The 23,752-nt window shown below is 34.2% G+C and overlaps 4 protein-coding genes across 5 annotated transcripts; all 4 read left to right on the forward strand.

Moving 5' to 3' along the window:
• The first annotated feature begins 106 nt into the window (after nucleotides 1-106).
• On the forward strand, nucleotides 107-2,865 carry LOC7459096 (G-type lectin S-receptor-like serine/threonine-protein kinase At1g34300). Its single transcript, XM_002314731.4, has one exon. The coding sequence runs from the start codon at nucleotides 217-219 to the stop codon at nucleotides 2,596-2,598; it is 2,382 nt and encodes a 793-aa protein (XP_002314767.4). The 5' UTR covers nucleotides 107-216; the 3' UTR covers nucleotides 2,599-2,865.
• A 3,129-nt stretch (nucleotides 2,866-5,994) lies between these two features.
• LOC7462658 (protein POLLEN DEFECTIVE IN GUIDANCE 1) lies at nucleotides 5,995-11,956 on the forward strand. Its single transcript, XM_024611330.2, has 11 exons — nucleotides 5,995-6,594; nucleotides 6,680-6,831; nucleotides 6,946-7,049; nucleotides 7,710-7,798; nucleotides 7,966-8,039; nucleotides 8,837-8,987; nucleotides 9,121-9,288; nucleotides 9,656-9,753; nucleotides 9,868-9,990; nucleotides 11,049-11,126; nucleotides 11,413-11,956. Exons 1-11 carry the CDS (start codon nucleotides 6,072-6,074, stop codon nucleotides 11,617-11,619), a joined length of 1,767 nt encoding a protein of 588 aa, XP_024467098.1. The 5' UTR covers nucleotides 5,995-6,071; the 3' UTR covers nucleotides 11,620-11,956.
• Nucleotides 11,957-14,754: 2,798 nt separating this feature from the next.
• Nucleotides 14,755-16,813, forward strand: LOC7462659 (protein RGF1 INDUCIBLE TRANSCRIPTION FACTOR 1). 2 transcript variants are annotated; one of them, XM_024610352.2, is made up of 4 exons: nucleotides 14,755-15,036; nucleotides 15,358-15,618; nucleotides 15,765-15,923; nucleotides 16,100-16,813. In XM_024610352.2, exons 1-4 carry the CDS (start codon nucleotides 14,872-14,874, stop codon nucleotides 16,343-16,345), a joined length of 831 nt encoding a protein of 276 aa, XP_024466120.1. In that variant the 5' UTR covers nucleotides 14,755-14,871; the 3' UTR covers nucleotides 16,346-16,813. The 2 variants fall into 2 exon arrangements, with proteins under 2 accessions (XP_024466120.1, XP_002314769.2); XM_002314733.4 differs by having other exon boundaries at nucleotides 16,109-16,813.
• A 2,734-nt stretch (nucleotides 16,814-19,547) lies between these two features.
• Nucleotides 19,548-23,652, forward strand: LOC7462660 (binding partner of ACD11 1). The gene is made up of 6 exons (XM_024610228.2): nucleotides 19,548-19,741; nucleotides 20,478-20,564; nucleotides 20,866-20,969; nucleotides 21,046-21,121; nucleotides 21,932-22,015; nucleotides 22,863-23,652. Exons 1-6 carry the CDS (start codon nucleotides 19,727-19,729, stop codon nucleotides 23,427-23,429), a joined length of 933 nt encoding a protein of 310 aa, XP_024465996.1. The 5' UTR covers nucleotides 19,548-19,726; the 3' UTR covers nucleotides 23,430-23,652.
• Nucleotides 23,653-23,752: the final 100 nt, after the last annotated feature.

Genomic DNA, 23,752 nt, shown 5'->3' on the forward strand with positions numbered 1-23,752 from the left:
AAGGCCAATCAAATCTTGCACGAAATGATACAAAATCCAGGAATTAGAAAAGAAAAAAGACCCGCAGTTAATTAATACAGGTCATTATAAGCCAACAAGTCATGGCGTCAACGCCGGAAGTCGGTCCATGCGGGTGGCCTTTAAAATACGTCCGTTCCACTGCCTCCACACGGCCATCACCAAACCAGACTCCAAAAGAAAAAAAAAAAGAAAAAAATGGCTCCCTTCTTTCTCTTCTTTGCTTTCCTTCTGCTATCAAATCCTTCACCATCAACATCCCAACGACAACAAAACATGACATCTTTCTCCTCCTCAGACTCTCCATGGCTTCCGATGCAAAATAAAATCCTCCTTTCTCCCAACTCCACCTTCGCAGCCGGCTTTTACCCTGTGGACAATTCTTCAAACCACTTCAATTTCTCAATTTGGTATTACAAATTGCCAAGAAACATCACTACTACTGTGTGGTCTGCTAATAAGCACGATTCTCCACTCTCTACCAATGCTTCTCTTGTTATCACAGCGACTCGCGAGCTACGTTTAACCGATTCTTCAAGCAGATCAAACTTGTGGCCTGGCGCCCCTAAGTCAACAAATTCTAACTCAACCAGACTTGTTTTAAATGAAGATGGGAGTCTTGTCTATGACAAGTGGAAGAGTTTTAATTTTCCTACTGATACTTTCTTGCCCGACCAGGATATAAATGGCACTGAACTTGTCTCACAAAATGGTAAGTTCAGGTTCTTGAATTCTTCTTCTTTGTCTTTCAATTACTCTGATAATTACTGGACCTCCGATAACGTGTTTGCACAACTAAGAAGCGATGGGAGTGTGAATCAAGGAAATAGTGTTTCAATCATTTCTGCTGATTACGGGGTTGCCAGGATGCGGAGGTTGACTCTTGACAATGATGGAAATCTAAGGGTTTACAGTTATGATGAAAGCCTTGGCCAATGGTTTATTGCTTGGCAAGCACTGCAAGAATCGTGTAAAGTTCACGGGCTTTGCGGGCCTAATGCTATCTGCTTGACAGACGGCTCAAATTCCATGTCCTGCGTGTGCCCCCCTGGATTCAGGCAAAGTACTACAAGTCGAGAGGCATGTGAGAGGAAAAGGAAACTCACTAGCAACACCAAGTTTGTTCAGCTTGATTATGTCAATTTCACTGGTGGATCAAATCAGACAAGTCTCAATGTCAGAAATCTAACAACTTGTAGAGCAAACTGCTTGGCTCATCCTAATTGTCTTGGTTTTATGTTCAAGTATGACGGTCAAGGTTACTGTGTGCTTCAGCTTGACAGACTATTATATGGGTACTGGTCTCCAGGGACTGAAGTTGTCATGTTCTTGCGTGTGGATAGTTCTGAAACAGATGAAACAAATTTCACTGGTATGACTCGTGTGCTGGACACCACATGTCCTGTTCGTATAAGCCTTCCTTTCCCTCCTCAAGAATCCAACACCACAACCAGAAATATTGCAATAATATGTACGTTATTTGCTGCGGAGCTGATTTCCGGGATTCTTTTCTTTTGGGCTTTTTTGAAGAAATACATCAAGTATAGAGACATGGCTCAGACTTTAGGCCTTGAATTCCTGCCTGCTGGTGGACCTAAAAGGTTCACATATGCAGAGCTCAAAGCAGCAACAAATGACTTCTCCAATGCTATAGGAAAAGGTGGATTTGGTGATGTTTATAGAGGAGAGCTGCCTGATAAACGAATTGTTGCAGTCAAGTGCCTGAAACATGTCACTGGAGGGGATGCTGAGTTTTGGGCAGAGGTTACAATTATTGCTAGGATGCACCATCTTAATCTGGTCAGGCTTTGGGGCTTTTGTGCGGAGAAAGGCCAAAGGATTCTAGTTTATGAGTATGTGCCTAATGGTTCTCTTGACAGGTTCCTGTTCCCTGCGGGTCGGGTACCATCTTCAGGGACCGAGGTTGAGATGGGTCTGGTGGCTATTGATGGGCGCAAACCGATGCTTGATTGGGGGATCCGATATAGGATTGCACTTGGTGTAGCTAGAGCAATCGCATACTTGCATGAAGAGTGTTTGGAGTGGGTGTTGCATTGTGATATTAAGCCGGAAAATATACTTTTAGGTGATGATTTTTGCCCAAAGATCTCAGATTTTGGGTTGGCCAAGTTGAGGAAAAAAGAAGATATGGTGAGCATGTCTCGAATCAGGGGTACTCGTGGGTACATGGCACCAGAATGGATTAAGAGTGATCCAATCACTCCCAAGGCTGATGTCTACAGTTTCGGGATGGTGTTGCTAGAAATCGTAACTGGGTCTAGAAATTTCGAGACGCAAGGTTCTTTGATGGACAGTGAGGATTGGTATTTTCCTAGGTGGGCGTTTGACAAAGTGTTCAAGGAAATGAAGGTAGAGGACATTTTGGACCGACAGATTAAGCACTGTTATGATGGTAGAGTGCATTTTGATATGGTAGATAGGATGGTGAAGACAGCAATGTGGTGCCTTCAGGATAGGCCAGACATGAGGCCGTCAATGGGAAAGGTTGCGAAGATGCTCGAAGGAACCGTGGAAATCACGGAACCAACGAAGCCTACCATCTTCTTCCTAGAAGATTAATGTATTAATGATTGATCCAAGCTTCTGATTTTGTTAATGCGGTTTATATTTGTCTTCTTTCCTCTGTGTTCTAGTTGTGTATAGTTATAAAGTAGTAATGCCGTATGACTATTAAGCAGTCCAGGCTGATGTACGATAACAGGCCTTTACATCTGTAATTTGTTTCCTTTTCCCTTTTCCTTTCGGCTTTCATCAAGCTTTAGTGATGATGGGTATGGAGAATTATGCCTTTTTTTGGATTCATATAGATGAGTAAAATTGCAGAAAGTGAATAGTCGGTCTGGTTTCTTTTGTTTGGCCAACAAAATACTACTTGATAAATGAGAAACAGTGAAGGGAGAACAAGAAAGCTAGACTGTCGAGTTATTTCTGGCCTCATGAATAATTTCCTTCACAGATTGAAGGGAAAGATTAGGAAGGACTCTAGACAGAACCAACAAAACATTGCATAGTCAAATACATTTCTAAATAAAATACAATTTAAAAAACAATCTTAATCACACTTCCAGACATCCTAAATTATCCTTCCTGATCATTCTTCTCGGAACCGTAGCAAACAAAAACGAGGTCTTGACTGTTTCGTGATTTATTATTTCAATTAGGGATATCCGTGTAATTACGCTTACAAGAGCGCTAACAAGTGCAATTATGGTGGACGATAAAAAGGCCAAAAAAAGAAGAAAATTGAAACGTGTCACTACAGTATTCGTTAGGGCGTCGTCACTCTTCCATTGCTCTGCGAGCACGTGCCTTGCAACATGGCTAACCGCGAATTACAGCTCAGAAAACGGAAATGACACTTCGATAGTATTTCCAGCCTGTCTGACAGTGATTTAGATATTATTTTTTAAAAGTAGTTTTTATTTAAAAATATATTAAAATAATATATTTTAATTTTAATTTCATTAAAAAATTATTAATTTAAATATAAAAATATTCAAAAAAAATTAAAACCACGGTAGAAACAGACCTTATGTGTTTTATGTTGTCATTGGTATTGTTTTTTAAAATATGTTTTTAACTAATTGTTTTTTATTATTTTCACTTTAAAATTATTTAAAAACACCTGTAATTTATGTTGTCATAAGATATTATTTTTAAAGCATTTTTATTTAGATAATATATTTTTATTTTTAAAATTTCTAATATTAATATATTAAAAAGATCAAAAAATTATTAATTTAAAGCTAAAAATTTAAAAAAATTTCAAAAACATGGTAAGATTATAATGCAAGACGAGGCCTTCATGTGTTTGATACTGTTATTGATATTATTTTTAAAAAATATTTTTTAATTGAAAATATTATTTTTTTATTTTTATTTTAAAATCATTAAAAAAAACCTAAAATTTTTATTGATTTAATGTTTTTTCAATGAAAAGTAATTTAAAAAATATTTTAAAAAGTATATTGTAACATAAAAACAAACATTTGTTTAATGTATTTTTTAAAATATTTTTCAAACTGTGTTTTGTCTAAAAAAATATCAAATTAATTTTTTAGATATTTTTCAATTATTTTAATGTGTTTCTACAGAAACAAAATCTAAAAAATTACTTCAATATATTTTTAATTTTAATTTTTTTTAAAACACTCAGATCTCATTACCATACAAACATTTTAACCATTAAATTCATTGAAAATTGAAATTGAATATGATTGCTATGAGTGATTTTTTCCCCAGCAAACCTAAAAAATACCATAATACTGTATAATTAGTCTTAATATTATCAATAAATTATTTTTATATTGGTTCTATTTTTAAAATTCTTAATTAAAAACTTCATCTATTTCTATAATTCTTATTTATATTTTCATTCAATTTATACATTTTCTATTAAAAATAATGTCATTTTAGAGATACTTAACATTTTCTATTAAGTGATTTTAATAAAAAATTACATGAAAAATCAAAATAATTTAATGATAAATTTTATGTAGAAAATAACTTGGATGTGAAGTTGATAATACCTCAATAATTTGATAGCATATTTGATGTTTACCAAAAAACAATTATCTTAAAACTCAACACAAACTAATATATAAATGGTTAGGAAATATAAAATAAATACTGTAAATGATAAATTAAGGATCTTTTGAAAAAGAAAAAAAAACTAATTGCTCGTACTGTTAGACGAAAATTTTATATAAAATATTTATTATATAGTATTGTTCATAAATTAATTAACCCGCATCATTATCGAAACAATTATAACAATACAGATATCATAACAACTTTTATTTTTCCTAAAAAAATGTACCCGTAGAGAAGCTGGCTAAAAATCTTCTATAGAGAGAAGCTGGCTAAAAAAATGTACACAGATTCATCTCTACTCAATCGAAATCAAGCTTAGAATACATGTGAGGTAGTGCTAATTTGAGGTAAATCGTCACTAAGTCGTTGAAAAGTAAAAAAACAAAAAAAAAACCTTTTGTGAAATGATATACGCTTTGACATTTAAGTTATTATTTTAATTTGTGTGATCAAGCAGGTAGAAAATTAAATATTAAAATATGTGATTTTTATGTGGAGAAAGTAGATAACAAGTGTGCAGTGTTCTTCATATCAAATCTCCATTTTTTAAAAAAACTTGAAAATATATAATCATGGAAAATATTTTATGTAGCTTACCATGAAAAGTGTTAATTTTCTTAATAATCTCATTGGATATCTATATCTAAAATTGAGAGGAAATAAAATAGAATAAAAAAGGAGGAGAAAGAAGAATAGCTCAAATGAGTCAAAATAGCTTGGTTGGGTCATGGACAACCGAGCTTTATCATTTATTATTATTATTATTATTATTAATAATTTGGATCATCAAATTAAACTTGTCATCTTAACTCATAGTTTTAAAATCCGATCCGGGTAGGTTGACCTGGGATCTGGCCGATCCGGAGCTGGAACCGGGCCGGGTTGAAGAAAAAACAGGAAAAGAAAAAACCCGAAGTGACTCGGCGACCCGGTTGACCCAGCAAGATCCGGTTGCAACCCGTTAATTTTTATTTTTTTACTAAAACGATGTCGTTTTGATTTAAAAAAAAATTTTGACTCGAAAAACCTGGTGATCTGGTCAAAATCCAGTGACCCGGTTAAAACTCTTAACGCAAACGGTATATTGAGATATATATTAATTTTTTTTTAAGATTAACATATATAAATAATCATGAAACACTGATCATTTTCAAGTGAACATACTTTTAAAAACATATAAAAACAAAAGTGAGCACTATTCTAGGCACTCACTAATTAATTAACAGAGTTGTAAAACGTAAAAAACAAATCAAACCAAATCTAATAAAAATAAACAAACAAACAGCAATCCCTTTGCGCAAAATAAAAATAAAAATATGACACTTGTGTGTGTGTGTGTGTGTAAAAAATAAATTAAACGCACAAGTTCTGAATTCCTTAAAATACAAAAACCGACGATAAAGAAAGACTTCTCTCTCTCACACCGGGAGTAACTCTTGATGGCTTGGAGATCCTCAGGCAGAAAGCTGTCCTTCGAGATTCTAAACCATAGCAGTTCCCATGAAGAAAAAGAAGACCAATATCTTGTCAATTACCAATCAGATCCAGTGGAGAAACCCTACCGAAAAAAGAAGAAACACAAGCGCAAACACAAGCCTCTCCATCCCGAAATCCACGAAGATTCAATCACCCATTCCTATTCAGTTGTCCACAATTCGCATCACACAGACAACGGAAACATCCAAAACAGTTATATAGTAGGCAGCGGCGGGAGCGTGGTTTGTAGTACGGTGAGTGAAGTAGGGGCGGAGATTCAGCGCGTGTACGGGAACGGGGAGTTGAGGCAGAGGAATGTCAATTTTGCTGGTGTAGTGGAGACTGCTGTGGAGGAAAATGCGTCGGAGGAGAGTGGAGTGGAGGAGAAGCAGCGGAGAAGTGAACCACCGAATGGAAGTGTTGTTACGAAGTTGGAGACGGCGGAATCATTGGATTGGAATAAACTCATGGCCGACGATCCTAATTGTAAGTTCAATCAATCTTATTTATTCGCTTTTTGGAATTTATTGCTATTAATTTTTTTTGGTTTTGTGCTGCATTTGCCTGTCAGATCTCTTTTCGATGGAGAAGTCACCGGTGAAGTACTTTATGGACGAAATGAATAAAGGAATTTCGTTGAGGAGCACAACTACTCTTGGGAGTGAGAAAGAAAGGGAGAAAGTATATGATACCATTTTTCGCTTGCCATGGAGATGTGAACTGGTAATCCTGATTGGCTTTACGCAAGCCTTTGTTTGCGCTTCGGTTCATTTTGTTGCGAATTAGTTTTTCCTTGCAGTTGCATCATGCTTAATTAATGCAACAATGTTGTTGCAGCTTATAGATGTTGGCTTCTTTGTATGCCTGGATTCGTTTCTATCACTGTTAACTATTATGCCAACTAAGATTCTGATGATCCTCTGGAGGTTTCCGAGTGCCAGGTCAGTCCTGGTTTCATACATTCACTTGTACACATACCTGAATGCATCCCGCACGCAGAGAGACGAATGCTTGATTTAGCTGATTACACATTGACTATTCTCTCAACAATTTATCAATTGTTGATTTGAATGATGATATTTTTTTCCTTGCCAATTCCATTTGCCTGTATCATTTACCTGGGTCTGCAATATACTAAGTCCAATCAATATTTTTATGAATGAAATATACAAAACAATGCAATCCCATGCACAAGCTAAATAATACTCTCAAAAGAAAGAAAAGTTTCGAATCTTTGATGTGCATGTTATCACAAAAGACAAACAAGAAGGATTTAAATCATAAAAATACATTTCAAGCAAATGCTTCTTCGCATGAACTATTAGTGTTCGTTATTGGTACAAAAAATTGGTGTTGGTTTTCTACAAAGTTAAAAGGTGATTATCACGTATCACAGTTAAGAGTCAGAGTTTGGTCCACAAGTTCACTGTTTATAGCAGTTTAGCTGTTTAACAACTACTTCTGCTCTCTTGAAATTGAAAAATATTTTGCTCAACCCAACTAACATGTGCTTCAGGCATAATTTTTTCTCTCTCTGTGAATGCTGTAGACAGGAGGTAGCTTGTAATAATTACAAAATAACTTAATCATGCTTGTGGCAGGCAGTTCAAGAAGCCTTCTGCAGCAGAGCTTTCTGATATTGGCTGCTTTATTGTGTTGGCTTCTGGTGTTGTAATTTTGGGACAAATAGGTACTGAAGAATATATTGTGATATACATGATTGCAATATTAACTAGTCTGTGGACGAATGATGTGACTACTGAATTAGAGTTAGAATTTATCATGCCTGTGTTACAGGATTTTGGCATTGAAAGTACCATTTCCTTTTTTTTAATTATTTTATTCCTGCTGCCTCAGATATCAGCTTAATATATCACATGATTCGTGGCCAAGGAACAATCAAACTCTATGTGGTTTACAATGTTTTGGAGGTGAGAATAAACTAAACTAACCTGAGAATTGGTAACTGTTCATATTTTTGAGTCACTTGTGAAGATTAATGTTGGTGTCCTTGAAGTAGATTAATGTATAACTGAAAAAGTATATTCTTTTTTGATTTGGAAATGCAGCTTGATAAATGAAATACATTTTTCTTCTCTTAGTATTTGCTAGTGCTGTTGTCAACATGTTGTTTATGTGATGCAGCCTGCTCTTTCAAAAAGATAAAAAAAAAACATTTTAAAAGACTTTTGGATCAGTGTATGACTTGATCAGCTCTAGTGGGGGTGGATTTAGAACTCGAATGTTGGGTGGGCCAAACAGAAACATCTTTGTTTTATAGTGGCTATTATCTAAAAGGAAAGTTCCTGAAATTGTTCCAACATTCTACAGCATAAGAAGCTTTCTTGATATTTGAAGCCCCATGTGACCTGTCCCTGACTCCTAGCAGAATTACAATGGTGGAATTGAAACCAATGTCAATATTGAAATTCAGGAGCAGTTTTTTAAACAACTCCTGAATTTTTTCATTGGTTTTTGTTTTATTTGTTATTCATGTTTTGGCCGTGGATAAATTTTGGATGTCTGATGGTTTTATAGGTTTTTTATCCATAACCATATCTTCTTCTGTCCCGGTTTAGTCATATCACCATATCTCAATGGAATTGTGTTTTAATTGACCATTGGATGAGAAGTGTTCCTTTAACATTACTTTTGGAGTAATGTGTCCTGAATTGGTTTTAATAATTTGTCTGGAATCATGGAAACTTATTTTTTATCCTCAATACAGATATTTGATAAACTGTGTCAGAGCTTTGGTGGAGATGTACTGCAGGCTCTATTCAATTCTTCAGAAGGGCTTGCAAATTGTTCATCAGAAAATATGAGATTCTGGATTTTGAGATTTATCTCTGATCAAGTTTTAGCTATGGCTTTTTCAAATATCCTTTTTCTTGATTTTTTCTATTTATTCATTTTTGTTTTTGGTTTAACAATGGCTTGGATATATTTTCCAGAAAAAGAAAAGTCCACTGACATGCTGAGCTTTCTCTTTGGCTCCTTGACTATTTGTACTTCTTCATTCTTTCATTTTATTAGCTCAGGCAATTACTTTATCAACTTGTATCGTTGCTCACAATAATGCTTTGCTGGCTTTGCTGGTATCCAATAACTTTGCTGAGATAAAAAGCAGCGTCTTCAAACGTTTCAGCAAAGATAACATTCACAGTTTGGTGTACTCTGGTGAGTTTGCTTATTTGTACTTCTCTATTTATGGTCCTTCTTAATGGTGAATGAAACTGTGTCATCTTTGACTAGTTAACATTCTGCTTGCTGTCAATTTTAGATATTAAATGTGATGATTTACTGGCTTGATATCAGACTTGGTCTTTGATTATGCCTATTTTCTCAGCAAGTTAAAAGCTGATACATTGAGAATGAGTTGTTCGGAGACATGCATCATCAATTATGTTTGTATTGAGAAGTTTTTGGACCAGCATTTAAATCCATGATCCTACATTTGCATTTGATGTTTAGGATTTGTTTTCTGTTCAATTTTGAAGTTCGTGTTGTCTCATATAATTTTTGTTGTGTGATTGCTAACTGCTAGATTCCATAGAGAGATTCCACATTTCAGCATTCTTATCAGCTGTTTTAGCTCAAAATATACTGGAGGCAGAGGGTCCTTGGTTTGAGAGTTTTCTTCTTGTAAGTAAACCAGAAGAGATTCTGTGCACCTCTGTGCTTTAAAGGGAAGAATTTTATAATGGATTCTTCCGGGCTTATTTGTTGCGCTTATTATATCTTCTTTGAACTCTGCAGAATGCGCTCATGGTTTTTTTCTGTGAAATGTTAATTGATATCATAAAGCATTCATTCCTCGCCAAATTCAATGACATGAAGCCTATTGTATACTCTGAATTTCTTGAAGAGCTTTGCAACCAGGTATTTACTTTATATATTGCTGCCTTATTCCTCTGTCCTTCTAATAAGTAATTTATGGATTTAAGAGTTGTGCTTATGTAGAAAGCACTCTACGCACTTGAACTTTATTCATTTGTGTCAAGTATTCCACCTGAAGTATCAATTGAAGCAATCTGTTGCTAAACTATGCTGGTCTGTTAAATCATTCCTTCTATTAACTTCATTCAGTAATTGCAAACAGAATTCTTATATTATTGCTTATAATTTTTAACCACTTCAGGTGAAGGAAATGCCAAATACCATTTAACTAGTTTTGGTCATTATCTGTCCCATGCCTCATGACTAGGTGATCTACATTACAGTCGAGATTATTGAAATGTATGTGAAGAGTCCATGCTCTGAGTTTATAAACTATCCTGTAAACTATCTGAAGGGAAAACAGGCAAAAATTCTTAAGCACCATTATCACCATGCGTTTTCCTTTTGTTGTCCATCTCCCCCTTACTTTCTTTGCCACATCAGGTTTTACTAAATTTCCTGTGATATTCATGGTTTTACTTTGGAATGTGGATTTTAGTATTTAAAACTTAAATTTGGGATGTGGGTTTTGAGCAAATTCCAAATGGATAGTCGTGGAGTGGAATGAAGTTGAAGATCTTGATGGATACTGTTGTTGGATTTCCTCAAGGAGATATGGATCTAGCTGTGAATGTTTGGTAACGTTGATCATCATAACCCCTAAATCTGGAGGAAACATTATTCAGGAATTTCCTGAATTGTTTGAAGAATGATTTGTTTTGAAGTCCCTGAGATTCTAGCAGGGTTAAACTTTAGTCCTTGCACTCAAATCAAAACAATAGCCCCTATAGATGTGCTGGAGTGGGAAATAAAATACATAAGCACTAAAGTCTTAGTTCATTATAAAATGTCATTTAGTTTTGGCTTGGTTTAAGAAGCACTTAAAGTTCTTGCACTTGAACTTTAGGGTGTTAAATTCTGTTTTCTCATTATTCTCGGATTTCTGTTCGTGTTGTAAACTTGAACTTGGTGATTTATTAGTTTCTTTTGTTTTGCTACAGACACTGAACATTCAAACAGAGAATACAGAAAGTAGAAAGAGAACTCTTACATTCATTCCTTTGGCTCCAGCATGTGTGGTAAGCACCTGTAAATACTTTTGCACTTGTAGCTGCTGTTATGGGCACTCCTTAGGTTACCCCCCTCGATACAAGGAGCTGACATTCTTGAAATGCCTTTGATGATGAATGGCTTTTCACTAAATCCTCTAATTGGGCTACTAAATGAGAATATTCGTGCTTTGTGAAATTCTACTTCTTGTCAACAATATGAGAATCCAAAATGGTTTTCTTTATTGTGTTTAATCTATTTGTTGAATTGAGGCTGAAGATTTTAGGTGTAAGGGATTTATCCTCTGGGTTTCAGGTTATCCGAGTGCTGACTCCAGTATATTCTGCTCACCTCCCCCCCAGTCCCCTTCCGTGGAGGCTTTTTTGGATCCTTTTCTTGTCTGCCTTGACCTATGTTATGCTCACAAGCCTGAAGGTGATGGTTGGCATGGGCCTCCAAAAGCATGCCAATTGGTACGTCGAAAGGTGCCGGAGGAGGAAAAAACGTATTCACAATGATTAATTCTGATAAAAGAAACAGATCTCATTACACACACACACAAGATTTAATGAGGTTTTACATCACATGGATGGAGAAGGCTTCCATTGGCAACAGATGGAGGCGGTTGGTTCCAGTAGCTGGAAATGTAACAGTGAATTAAATCTCCGGGAGGGGGATTAAGTATCGACAGCCGCCCCGCCGTTTCGGTTCAATTTCAACTCTCACAAGGGTTTCCTTCAATTTTGTCCAGAAGAAACATCATTGAGTGGTTTATACGAAATATAACAAAGGATCAGTGTTACACTAAATTTATTGAATATCCAGTAATTAAAAGAAGAAAAGAAATTCGTTTCGTTCTCTTCGTCTGTTTTCCATTTTCATTGGTATCTTTAGTTGTAGGATTATTGATCTCTCTTTTTATTCCAAAAAAACTCCATAATTTGCTGCATTTATCCTTCACAATAATGGCTTGCCCTATCAGGTGTCGAGGTTTGGAACCTGGATTCTCCCCTACGAAAACGAACACGATTTGTCCCTTACAAATCACGAAGTATGCCACTTACCACTTACTTATCCCAATTGGATGGAGTCTGGGAGGAGCTACGATTTTATGTTTGGAGGGGCAATTTAGGGCCCCCCTGCCAGCCACCCCTTGATGGAGCATTCTATCATTCGGACCAACGATTGTCGATGAACAAGAGAACACATTAACAATCATGTTTGGAGGAAATCGAAAACCATTTCCTCTTCCCTCTTTTCTTTTTTATATACTTTGGAAATCTCTCAAAAAGGAGACCAACTGAATCAACCTCTTAGGACCCCGAAAAGTACAATTCCATGAACTTTAGATGTTGGTATATATACTCAATAGATTCTCTATGGCCTCCTTTTACGTGTATGAATTTGAATATTATACGCGTGTACAACGCATGCATCTCTATAATCTTGTATATGCTTTTGTGGTTAGTTGATATAGAGGTGCATAATGTTTTTTAAAATGATATTTTGTTAAGAAATATATTAAAATAATTTATTATTATTATTATTAAGAAATTTGTATATGTGTACTCATGAGCTTCTGTAGCATTTTAAAGTTTAAAAAATAACTATCATTTTATTTTATTTGAATTTGCAGTATAATAAATTTTCTAAAAATAAAAAGAAAGAAAGTAATTGGGTAATTGATTTAACTAGTCAGTTTGTATAATTTATTAATTTGACCGTCTAAGTGATTTTTTAAGCTCAAGTCAAGAGAAATTTTATGATTTCAAGCTATATTTAATGTCATTTATTAGTTATCTAAACTCACTTTATAAAAATAAATAGATATAATTAGAAGAGATAAATACAAGATGAGAATATTTTTATTATTTTTTGATAAATCATATATTTTATTCTCTCTTAATCACTAATTACATCTTAGCACCATAAGACTTTTCCAGAATCAATGAGTTAAAACCGAATTGACTGAGGCTTCGATTCATTAGAATTCAAGTTCCGTTCGATTTCTATAAAATTTCTCTCAAACCAATGTATTGACTTAATTTGCAGGGTGGGAAAAGGAGATATACAGCGAGATTTTCTGTGGAAAACAATGTGATTTCTTCTAATATAGGGTGATAAATAAGAGTAGGCAAAAACGATAATAATAAATACAAGCTGTCACCTGCCTTTTCTATCGGAAAAAACTTAACCAATCGCTAACCATCAATTTTATTTTTTTTAATTTGCCTTTCTAATTTTATTATCAATCACAGATAAATCCAGACTTAACCAATTTCGGAGAAAATATAGGGAATTCCTTTATTTATACATTTTCCCGTATAAATTACCTTTACACGGGAAGACCTACCCTCGTTATAGTATAGATGGCTAGTATAATAATTGCTTTTCAAAATATATTTTATTTAAAAGTATATAAAAATAATATATTTTTATTTTTTAAAATATATTTTTATATTAGTATATAAAAATAATAAAAAATATAAAAAATATTAATTTTAAATAATTTTTTTAATTGTTTTTTTTGTAAAACTTCTACATAAAAAACAAACAAGTCTTCAAGAGTCCCTGTAGTTTATTCTCTCTTTTCTGCCACAATTCAAAGGACAATATAAGCATTCACCGTTCCATGATTGATGGTAAATAATTGGCTTGCAGTTTGGAAAATGCTGACTTATTGGATAAAATACAAGTGAGGCTCAAGAAAACCCAGTCTCTTTTTTGTCAAGCGCCAGGGATTTCTTTTTCACCCCTGACAGTCTTTTAATTATTATTATGTAATTTAATATTTTTTTTAATTTTTAAAATTACTACATAAAAACATCTAAAAACATTAAAAAATTAATTTTTTAACAAACAATGTTTTGACTTCAATGTTCTCTAAAGAAAAATGGTAGAAATAAAGAAACAAGTGAAGGTTTTTTTTTCATGAAAAATAACAAAAATATATATTTTTCAAGAAAAAAGGTTCTTAAGATCCTCGGGGTTTGTCGTTAACAATTAATTAATTATCCCGTTTCCTATGGGTTGATAATGATATTATAAGAAAATTTGAAACTTCAAAATTCCCCCCTCATGGCATATTTTAGAAAATCCTTTTCAAATAATAAAATATGAAAGCGATTTTCATTTGTCCAAAGCTTCTGAACATATTCTTTAATAATAAACTTCAAACATGGTGAAAATTGCATGTTGACTAAGATTAAATGTCGTTTTCAAACAATCTATTTCTTACATCAACTTAATTAGTAACTAATTTGATTATAATGAAATAGAAAGTTTAACATAAAATAAATAGGTCAATGCAAGGATCGTGACAGTGAGCATAATACCTCATATATTACTGTAAATGATAATTTGATTCCAATTTAATAAATACTAATCTTAATAATCTAAATAAACAAGGTTTTTTTTTTAATAATTAAGTTACCTAAGTAAGATATAAATATTGTCGAAATTAATTTCTAGCTTGTTTTAAAAAATATGTAAATTTGTATTATACACACAGATAATATAATACATATATAACATTTAAAATTTAACATTTAATACACATATTAAATAACAAATGATATTTATATATAAATAGTTTTTAAAGTATAATACGAATAAAATAGAAATACGATTAATAGGTATCCATTATCATCTCAGGCTGATACATACATCACATTCCCGCCGCTGGTAGGCCACTTCTGTGCTAAGCAGCAGTAAACAATATCCACAGCGATTTCTCTTTCCTTTTTGAATTTTTTTCCTGAATTTGTCTTTTACATGCCTCGTTCATACCGGGACAAGCCTTTCATATTTTATATATGCTTTTCCTTCTCTTCTTTTGCTCATTCTTTCACAGCCCCTGTTTGCAAATTCTTGGTTTTCACTGAATTTAACTGTCTTTCAATCCAACAACAACAATTCAATCTCGAAGCAGAAGAAATGGTATGAATTCTACGTTTCGGATTGATTTCAATCATTGTTACTACCTTACTGGTTTTATTCGGTTTGATTGATTGTTTCTCTGACGTGTTTATTAAATTTCAGCCATATTAGTTTCTTTGACTGGTAATTATGTGTAAAAATATTAGAAACGCAGGTGCCTGTTCTTGTTGATTGGAACTGATTTCAGAAAACTGTAATTTGACTTCAATTGTCGATACTCTTTTTTTTTTTTTTATCAATTTGTGATCGAATTACTGCAATTACTCAGTTGTTGAATTGAATTATCAATGAAGTAGTTTTTGATGTTCTGTAATGTCGCAGGTAGGTTGCAAACTTTATGTAAAGAACACAAATTGGCTCAGCACTCTTTTCCATAGCGAGTTCTTTGATTCTTGTGGTCTGCATCAAGAACACAGAAAGAACGAGAAAAACGTGTTTTGCATCGATTGCAGAGTTGGGTGCTGTCGACATTGTATGGAATCTCATTTTCTTCATAGACAATTTCAGATCTGCAAATATGTTTATCATGATGTTGTTCGCCTTCAAGAGATTCAAAAACATCTTGACTGTTCTAAAATTCAGGTTTTTATTTAATATTAATATTAAGAGCCAAGATTTTTTATTTGGATCCTCCAGTTTTTGGTTATTTTTATTATTTTGTTGTCATAAGATTTTATTTGCAAATGATTGATTATGGTTTCCTAAGGAAAACTAATTTGATTCGGCAGACTTACAAGATCAATGGTGAAAAGGCTATTCATCTGAAACCACGGCCTCAGCCTAAAGATGCAAGGCCATCCACGAAAGCGAAGCTTGGTGCTTCTTGTGAAGCATGTGCAAGATATCTACAAGATGTCCCCAATCGCTTCTGCTCCATTGCATGCAAGGTAACCAAGATTAGCCTCATAATGTCAACATCATATTATTTCTTGCTTAATGTTTTTTTTTTTTTTAAAAAACCCAATAAGATTCAATTTGTATCGAAGATGCCTCCTCTATTCTTACAGGTGCCTTGCCTTTCTCAAAATCGCAGAGAAACACCCCTAAAAGTAATTTCTGATAGTATTTTCAGGTTTCAGTGGAGCTTAAAGATCAAAGCCACAATATCATCCCCTTCTCAATTCAGGAATTTCCTGACCTTTCCTGGAAGGAAAACTGCAGTGCAGAAAGGCATTCAAGTGAGAACGAATCGTCACTTTCTTTGACTGATATGTCTGAGGATACTCCAGGTTGGATCAATTCAGCTTTGAAACCAAGAAGACAATTGCACAAGAGAAAAGGCGTCCCACGTAGGGCTCCCCTCTGCTAGGCAAAACAATAAACATGTTTCTTTTTTTCTTTTTCCTCAAATTATATTTCTATATATATATATATACACACACACTTGTGGTTCATATAAGGTATTTAATTATTAAGATCACAGTTATATTAATCCATAAATAGCCTTTCAGAACAAATTACTCCCGAGTAGCCCCCCATTTGGAGGTAAAAATTATGTTAGTCAAGATGAAGAGCCAACAATAAGAGGGGGTTGGGCGGGGGTTCACTTTAGGTTGTATAGCTCGCGTGTTTGTGTCTGCTATATAGAAATAATGAAGAAAAGCTTAGCAAATCTTTAATTTGTATCTATGCTGAAGAGTCTAGGTGGTTCTATTATGACTAATTAGTTCTATAATCTTTGTCTGTAGTAATTTTAGTAAAACAGGATAGAGTAAGAAACATTGGTTATATGTATGCGTCATTATGAAGTGATTCCACTTGGGGTCTCTGTTCTTGATGGGAATGTTTCTAAATTTGTCGGCATGCATGTGGTTGTTTTTCTTCTCTTTTCTCTAATTTGTTAGGCCGTCAAAGATCGATAGGTTGGCCTCAATCTCTGTCGAAACCGGTATAGATAAACTATTTCAGCATGGTTCTTAGCAGTTTGTCCAATATGTCTACTTGGGACCCTCTCCTTGCATTATGGGAGCGATGTTTTGTTAAATGCTGTTATCTTGAAGAAAGTGGCTGACAAAAAGAGCCGCCAGAATAGTTCGTAAGCAGGTGACCAAGCCTTGAAATAACTAAATAGCTACATCTATGAGTATGTTGCACATGGATGCCCAGATCTTTTCCTCTCTTTTTTTCTTGGGTAGGCACATGACTATACGTCCATGCCGTGCTCTTGCGTTTTGTACTCACCTTGTTATAGAAAATCCATGGGGAATTTGTCATGTTTTGATGTGCATGCATATCGCAGAGGAATGTGTGGCCATCTTTAGATACAAAAAAATAAAAAATTGGGTATTATTTTGGGGAGTTCCATGTGATGAGCTTTGGAGGTTTGAACCTGGTCAGTGAGATTGGTAGCTTTTGTCCTTACTCAGCGTGAGTGCATCTTTTTGTTTCACTATGACCATCTTTTGTTCTTGGACATCTTAGGCATCACGAAACAGTTAAATCCTTTTTTTCTTCTTTTTTCCTGGCATGAGTGCAGTGCTGTGACATCTTTTGACCTGTGGCAATGTAAACAGTTAAATCTTTTTGCTTTTTTGCTTCGTTTAGGATCTTAGACAGGACCAGAAAAGTGCAAGTTCTTAATTTCAGATTCGTCTACCATGAAGAAATAAAACCACGAGGATGCATGCCTTGATCTTTATGCACTTTCTCTGTATCAGATCAAAACGCGGAAAGTGTGGTGTTATTTTTGCTTTTGTGTTTTAAAAAAATTTAAAATTTTTTAATTTTTTTGTTTGCTTCAATATAATATTTTTTTTGATGTTTTCATATCATTTTGATGCACTGATATCAAAAATAATTTTTTTTTTAAAAAAAATATCATTTTAATGTATTTCTAAATAAAAAATATTTTGAAAAGCAACCACAACAGGTGATATCGTTTAATATCATTTATGATTTTCATTTTCTATTTTCATTTTTAGATTTTTGAAAACAAAAACATATTTTCTAACAGGTTGTTTAAGTTTTTTTTTTTTTTTAAAATGTAGTTTTAAAAATTTGTGATAATGATTGTTGATTTTTTTTAAAAAAAACGAAAAACAAAACAAACAAGTTTAATATTATCTCTTTTCCAAAATTTTGAAAACAAAAATGTTGGTAATATGTCTTGACTTCCAACTATTATTGGATTTGTTTATTAGTCTCTAACAGAGGAACTTTGTTAATAGCAAGAGTCCACAAATTAAAAGTCAATAGCAGAGGGCGGAGGAATAATTACGCCCTGGTGCTTTCATTTCAATTTTTGTTGGGGAGCCCATCAATGGATTCCCAGGCTTCAAACCCCTCAGCTGTTCGCATCAAATCCATTACTGGATACACTCTTTCTAACGAACAGGAAATTATCTGCTACCTTATCCACTAAACTCGAATAAATCCAAAGTATAATGTTCATCTCAGAATGTTTGAATTATGATCCCTCCTCTTCTTTTATCTACTTGGCACTCCATGAGAGATTGGTGAGTCAACTATACGACTCAACAACCTTGTTTGGTCCCTATCTTCATCTTAGGATGTTGGTTTGAGAACTTGTTTGAAATTGAATTTTTTTTTAAATTTGATTTTTTTTAATTGTTTTTTTATCTTATATTAAAAATAGTTTTTTTATAAAAAAATTATTTCTATATGTTTCAAAATAAAAAATATTTTAAAAAATAACTACAATTAGATGAAGATTGATGCTCTATGATTGATGAAACATGATTCGTTCAACAGTGCACGTGCACTGTAAACTGTATTTTTTTTTTTTTTTTTGCACTTGCATGATTATATTTTTTCATCTAACCAAAATTGTTAGCTGAATCATTGTAATTTAATTAACGATGCAGTCTAATTTGATTATAAGCACACCAGTAAGAGTATCGCTACCATTTCATGACAAAGAATCACTACAAGAAATGTTAGGATAAGTGGCAAAAATCTTGCAGCATATGGGTTTTATTACAAAATGGTCTTGCACCATTGCTCGTACGTAGCAGCAATTTAAAAAATATTACCAGTAGTTATAATGGAATTAAAAAATAACACTCATTGATATATAAATTAGCACTAAAACAAGAATATTCTTATTTAAAAGATTAATTTTTTTTTAACATATATATATATATATATATATATTTGAATTTTTGAATAAAAAATACACATGTTTTTATCATTTTAAATAAATATAATGTTCCTTGTAACAAAAAAAAAAGATTTTTGAGTTAAATAAGATAATCAAATTTACTGAATTGATTTAGTATTTTATTTTAAATATAAGAATTATAATAGATTATGAATTGAATTCAAATTATCAGAACTTTTTCATAAAATTGATTTTTTTTTTCTGATGAGTATAATTTTACACATTTATGTTTCTGGGTGTTTATTCCAATTCACTTTAGGAGTATTTACCGGAAGAAAAGAGGAGGAGGAGGAGGAGGAGGATATTAGGAGAATGAGTTGGTGTGACAGCGACTCAATTTTGACCCAAAACCATTCAAAATCACACACACCACCACCAAAACGAGCGCGCGAATATGGCGCATGCAAAAGAAACTACCAAAAAAAACCACCATCTCTTTTCTCTCTCTATTTTCCTTTGTTTTCTCTCTTCCCTGTCTATTAAATCATTCAATCTCTATCTATCTAAACCGTATTATATATGTATATATAGTGTGAATTTCCTTAATTAACTGTGAAATCTTTTTTCATAATGTCGTCGACGTCGGTGAGTCCTTCATTCTTTTACTGTTCCACTGCATGTTTTGGCATGATGGGGTTTATTTACTTCTGTTTTAAATCCCTCCATTTTTTCCCCTTCATCGCGATATATATATATTTTGTTGCCTGAGAAAGTCATTGATCCATGTGCTGTGATACCATTACAAATCTTTTATACGTATGTTATGATCAGATGTTTGGTTTCACGAGAAAAAACAATTAAGCAATGCCCCATAATTATATCAACTTATTAACCAGGTCTGTTAATTCGCATCAATCCTATTTTTAATTTTTTTTTCATTTTGAATTGCTTTATTTTCTCAGTGTTTACATTGCTGGCATTCTTCCTGATCATGAGTTTTGGATCCCATTTGCTTTCATATCGCTCTGCTAGGTTGAGAGATAATTGGTATCGCAACAAGGACGATTACATTTTACAGATCTAACTCAACCAATAATTTGAAAATGAGGGTAGTTTTAATTTTTTCTCAAAAAAAAATAAAAATAAAAAAATGTTGGCCCTCAAATTGTGTTAATGAATCAGTTTCCATGATTGTTAACATAATTTCTTGACATTGATGCTTCTTGAAGGATATAATTTACTGTTTATCTTTCTCTAGTTTTCTTCTTATTAATCTATAAATGCCAACCATGTATCCAGTTGAATTTCAGTATTTCTGTCAGCTTCCTAAGCTTTTTCTGTGTTTCATCTTTTAGATCCCAATCGAGGTTTACTTGTGCAGGTTCCGGTACAGGAAGATGCTGGTCAGAAAACCGAAGCTCTACCCCAGTCAAATAGTGCAACGGACTGGACAGTCAATGTTTCAGATGTGAGTTCATCATAGAAATTAGTAATGAACAATTAAGTAAATCCCAGTAAGAAACTGTTTAGAAATAGAATTGCTGATTTCATTAGTGGAACACTGATTGGGACGAAGTAAATATGCTCCAGAGTGGGCACCTAAATACCGAAACCTTACCCCTCTAACATGGCGGTTTTGCTCTAATATTTCAGTACTTGGTCTCAAATGGAAATGTTAGGCCAGTAGGGATTGTTTACGAAGTTAGTTTAAACAAGGATTTCTTGGTGGAAAGTTATGTCTCTTAATCTTCCCTTTTCATTCCTTACAGGTAAGAACAGTTAAAGTCAGCAACATTTCATTAACTGCTACTGATAGGGATATCGAAGAGTTTTTCTCCTTCTCTGGTGATATTCTATATGTCGAAATGCGAAGGTCAGTACTCTTAGATCAGAAGCCAAAAAACTGACTTATTAAAGTGACTGAGAAGAATACTTGGTACACTTTGTAGGGAAAGTGAAACAACTCAGCTTGCCTATGTTACATTCGAGGAGTCGCATGGAGCTGATACGGCGATGCTTCTTTCAGTATGTTCTTATTCTATACTGGTGAATCAATGTTCATTTTTCAAGGCTAACGCGTGAATGTGTAGATGTCTTCATGTCAAGATATCCAATTCTATGAGTCTGTGGCGCTTCATGATGAAATGATTAGCAGAAATGAGAGCTAGCATTCCAGGAATAGTAAAATTTCAGAATTTCAAGGCATTAATGCCAATCTCTATGGTTGAATTTGTTCTAGATATACATTGGTCACATGACATAAGGTATATAGCCAGGCCTACTGCAAGAGGAGCAGTGTTTATGCCTTTAAATGTGACCTCTTCAACCTTGAGATTCCTCTGGAGTTGACAGTGAATGGTCCTCTAAAATGCTGGTGGATATGCAGGCATACATGCCTTCCAAAAAACCGGTCTGTCATAATTTATCCTCATGGATTTTAACAAGAATCTTCCATTGGCAACTTAGAATTTGCATTACCTCATAGAACTCAAGTGAGATCCTCATTCCCGACCAGGCTTGGCTAATGGTTTTAGGTGATCCGTTGAATAAGAAATGAGTGCGCGTAAATTACATAAAAGAAAAGAACTGTCATTTCATTGCCTTCAAATGACTGTTAAAGCTTATGCATTTTGGGTCGTGACTGTGGTTGAAAGACTTAAAGGGAGTAGCCAAGATTGCATCTCATTCTCAGATATAATGTAAACATAATTTATTTCTCTACTGTTTTTTGTATCTTCTTTCATATTCTGCCTCTCGATTAATTCCTTCCTATTTGACATGCCTGGTACAGATTTTGTCTGGGAATCTATTTTTGACTTTATGTTACTGACTCAGGGAGCCATCGTAGCTGATCTTTCTGTTTTGATTACACCTGTTGAGGATTATCAACTGCCCCCTGAAGCTCTTTCATCAAAATTGGTAAATATTTGATATTTGTGCTTCTGCGTCTCTGTTATTGATAATGATCATATAATGTGATGTTGTAGCCAGCTTCTATGCGTGTGAAGTAGAATGATGTGCATAGCCAGAGTATATGGTGTTTAATTATCTGCCCTTTTTTTTGTTCAGTCGTAGGCAATAACTAGTTTAGGAAATTAAAATTCATAATATTCAATTAACCTGTAGACTATGAAAGGTAGAGGTTCCACGCCTGAAATTAGATGCATTTCATGACAGTTTGACTTAAATTCCAAAATTCTCGTGATCTTTCAGTGGGCCTTTATAAATGTGATAGCTTGAGTTTTTCTTCTTTTTTTTTACTCTTTTATTTGCATAAAAACTATATTGGGACTTTGAGATGACCAGAAGCTTGCAAAGGTTATTCTTTCATATTTTAATTCTAAGAGTCTGGAATGGATTGCTATCTGTAAAAGATTTTCTCTTTCTCAATGAATATGAACTATGGATGAACTCAAGCATGAATATGTAGCATTTGAATAAATACGGACATGGGGTGTCAACTGACGAATTTTATTCAGATTAGTTAAATAAAATCACGGTGAGTTGCCGATGCTGGATTCACCAGGCCAGTAATGTCTAACCATCATCAGGTTTGCTTATACTTTTGTTGCTTTTAAGGGTAGTTTTTCCCTCTCGTTCCTATGCTTTCGGTAGGAGTTCAAAGATCAGCATCTGCATTGATATGTGAATTGAATTTTTCCTTCTTTTTCATCTGTTTCTTTGAGCAGGAGAGGGGAGGGGAATGGGTTGTACCAGGAGGTCAATTATTTTTACATTTTTAATTTTGTTTTCTACCATTCCTCAGGAGCAAAAGCCACCTGCTACTGATTCTGCTGTTAAGAAGGCTGAAGATGTGGTGAGCACCATGCTTGCCAAGGGCTTTGTATTGGGGAAGGATGCCATCAACAAGGGCAAAGCCTTTGATGAACGTATTCATCTGACTTCAAATGCCTCTGCAACAGTTGCTTCAATTGACCATAAGATGGGTCTGAGTGAAAAGCTTAGTGTGGGTACAGCTGTGGTGAATGAAAAGGTCCGGGAGATGGATGAGAAGTTCCAAGTGCTTGTAAAGACGAAAACTGTCCTTTCAGTAGCTGAGCAGAAGGCAAGCAGTGTAGGATCTGCCATCATGAGTAACCCTTACGTATCCACAGGAGCTTCATGGGTTTCAGGTGCATTTACTGCAGTGGCAAAGGCAGCTGAGGATGTGAGCGTGATGACCAGGGAGAAAGTTGAAAAGGCTGAAGAGGAAAAAATAGAGATTCCTGTCAGCGAGGGGAGCCCAGCACACATCCATCACAATGGATCTCCAGCGGGAGAGCCTCCAGTGATTCCAATTGATTCAGCAGATAGTAAGCTTGCAAATATCTGAGTGATACGGCTTCTTCTAACGACACCTGATTTTATTTTCTGTATGTATTTCCCATGGTTCCCCCTTTGTATTTAAATGTGAGCGGTGAATTGCAGACTCTTTTCTCCGTTTCAATGTGATCCTGCACTTCCACAAATTTTATTGGCATTTTGTTTAAAAATATTGCTCCCCGTCTGTATTCTTCCGTTTATGATATTAATAAATGCAGCCAGTGTTCAATCGAGCGGAACCGATTTCTTGTTTCAAAGAATAACGTAAAGCCTGGCAAAACTTCCTTGCAGTCAGCCTCCAGGTGCAATGGCAGGGGCCCGAGGGGTACAGAA

This window comes from Populus trichocarpa, chromosome 10, assembly GCF_000002775.5.
Source record: "Populus trichocarpa isolate Nisqually-1 chromosome 10, P.trichocarpa_v4.1, whole genome shotgun sequence".
NCBI classification, from domain to species: domain Eukaryota; kingdom Viridiplantae; phylum Streptophyta; class Magnoliopsida; order Malpighiales; family Salicaceae; genus Populus; species Populus trichocarpa.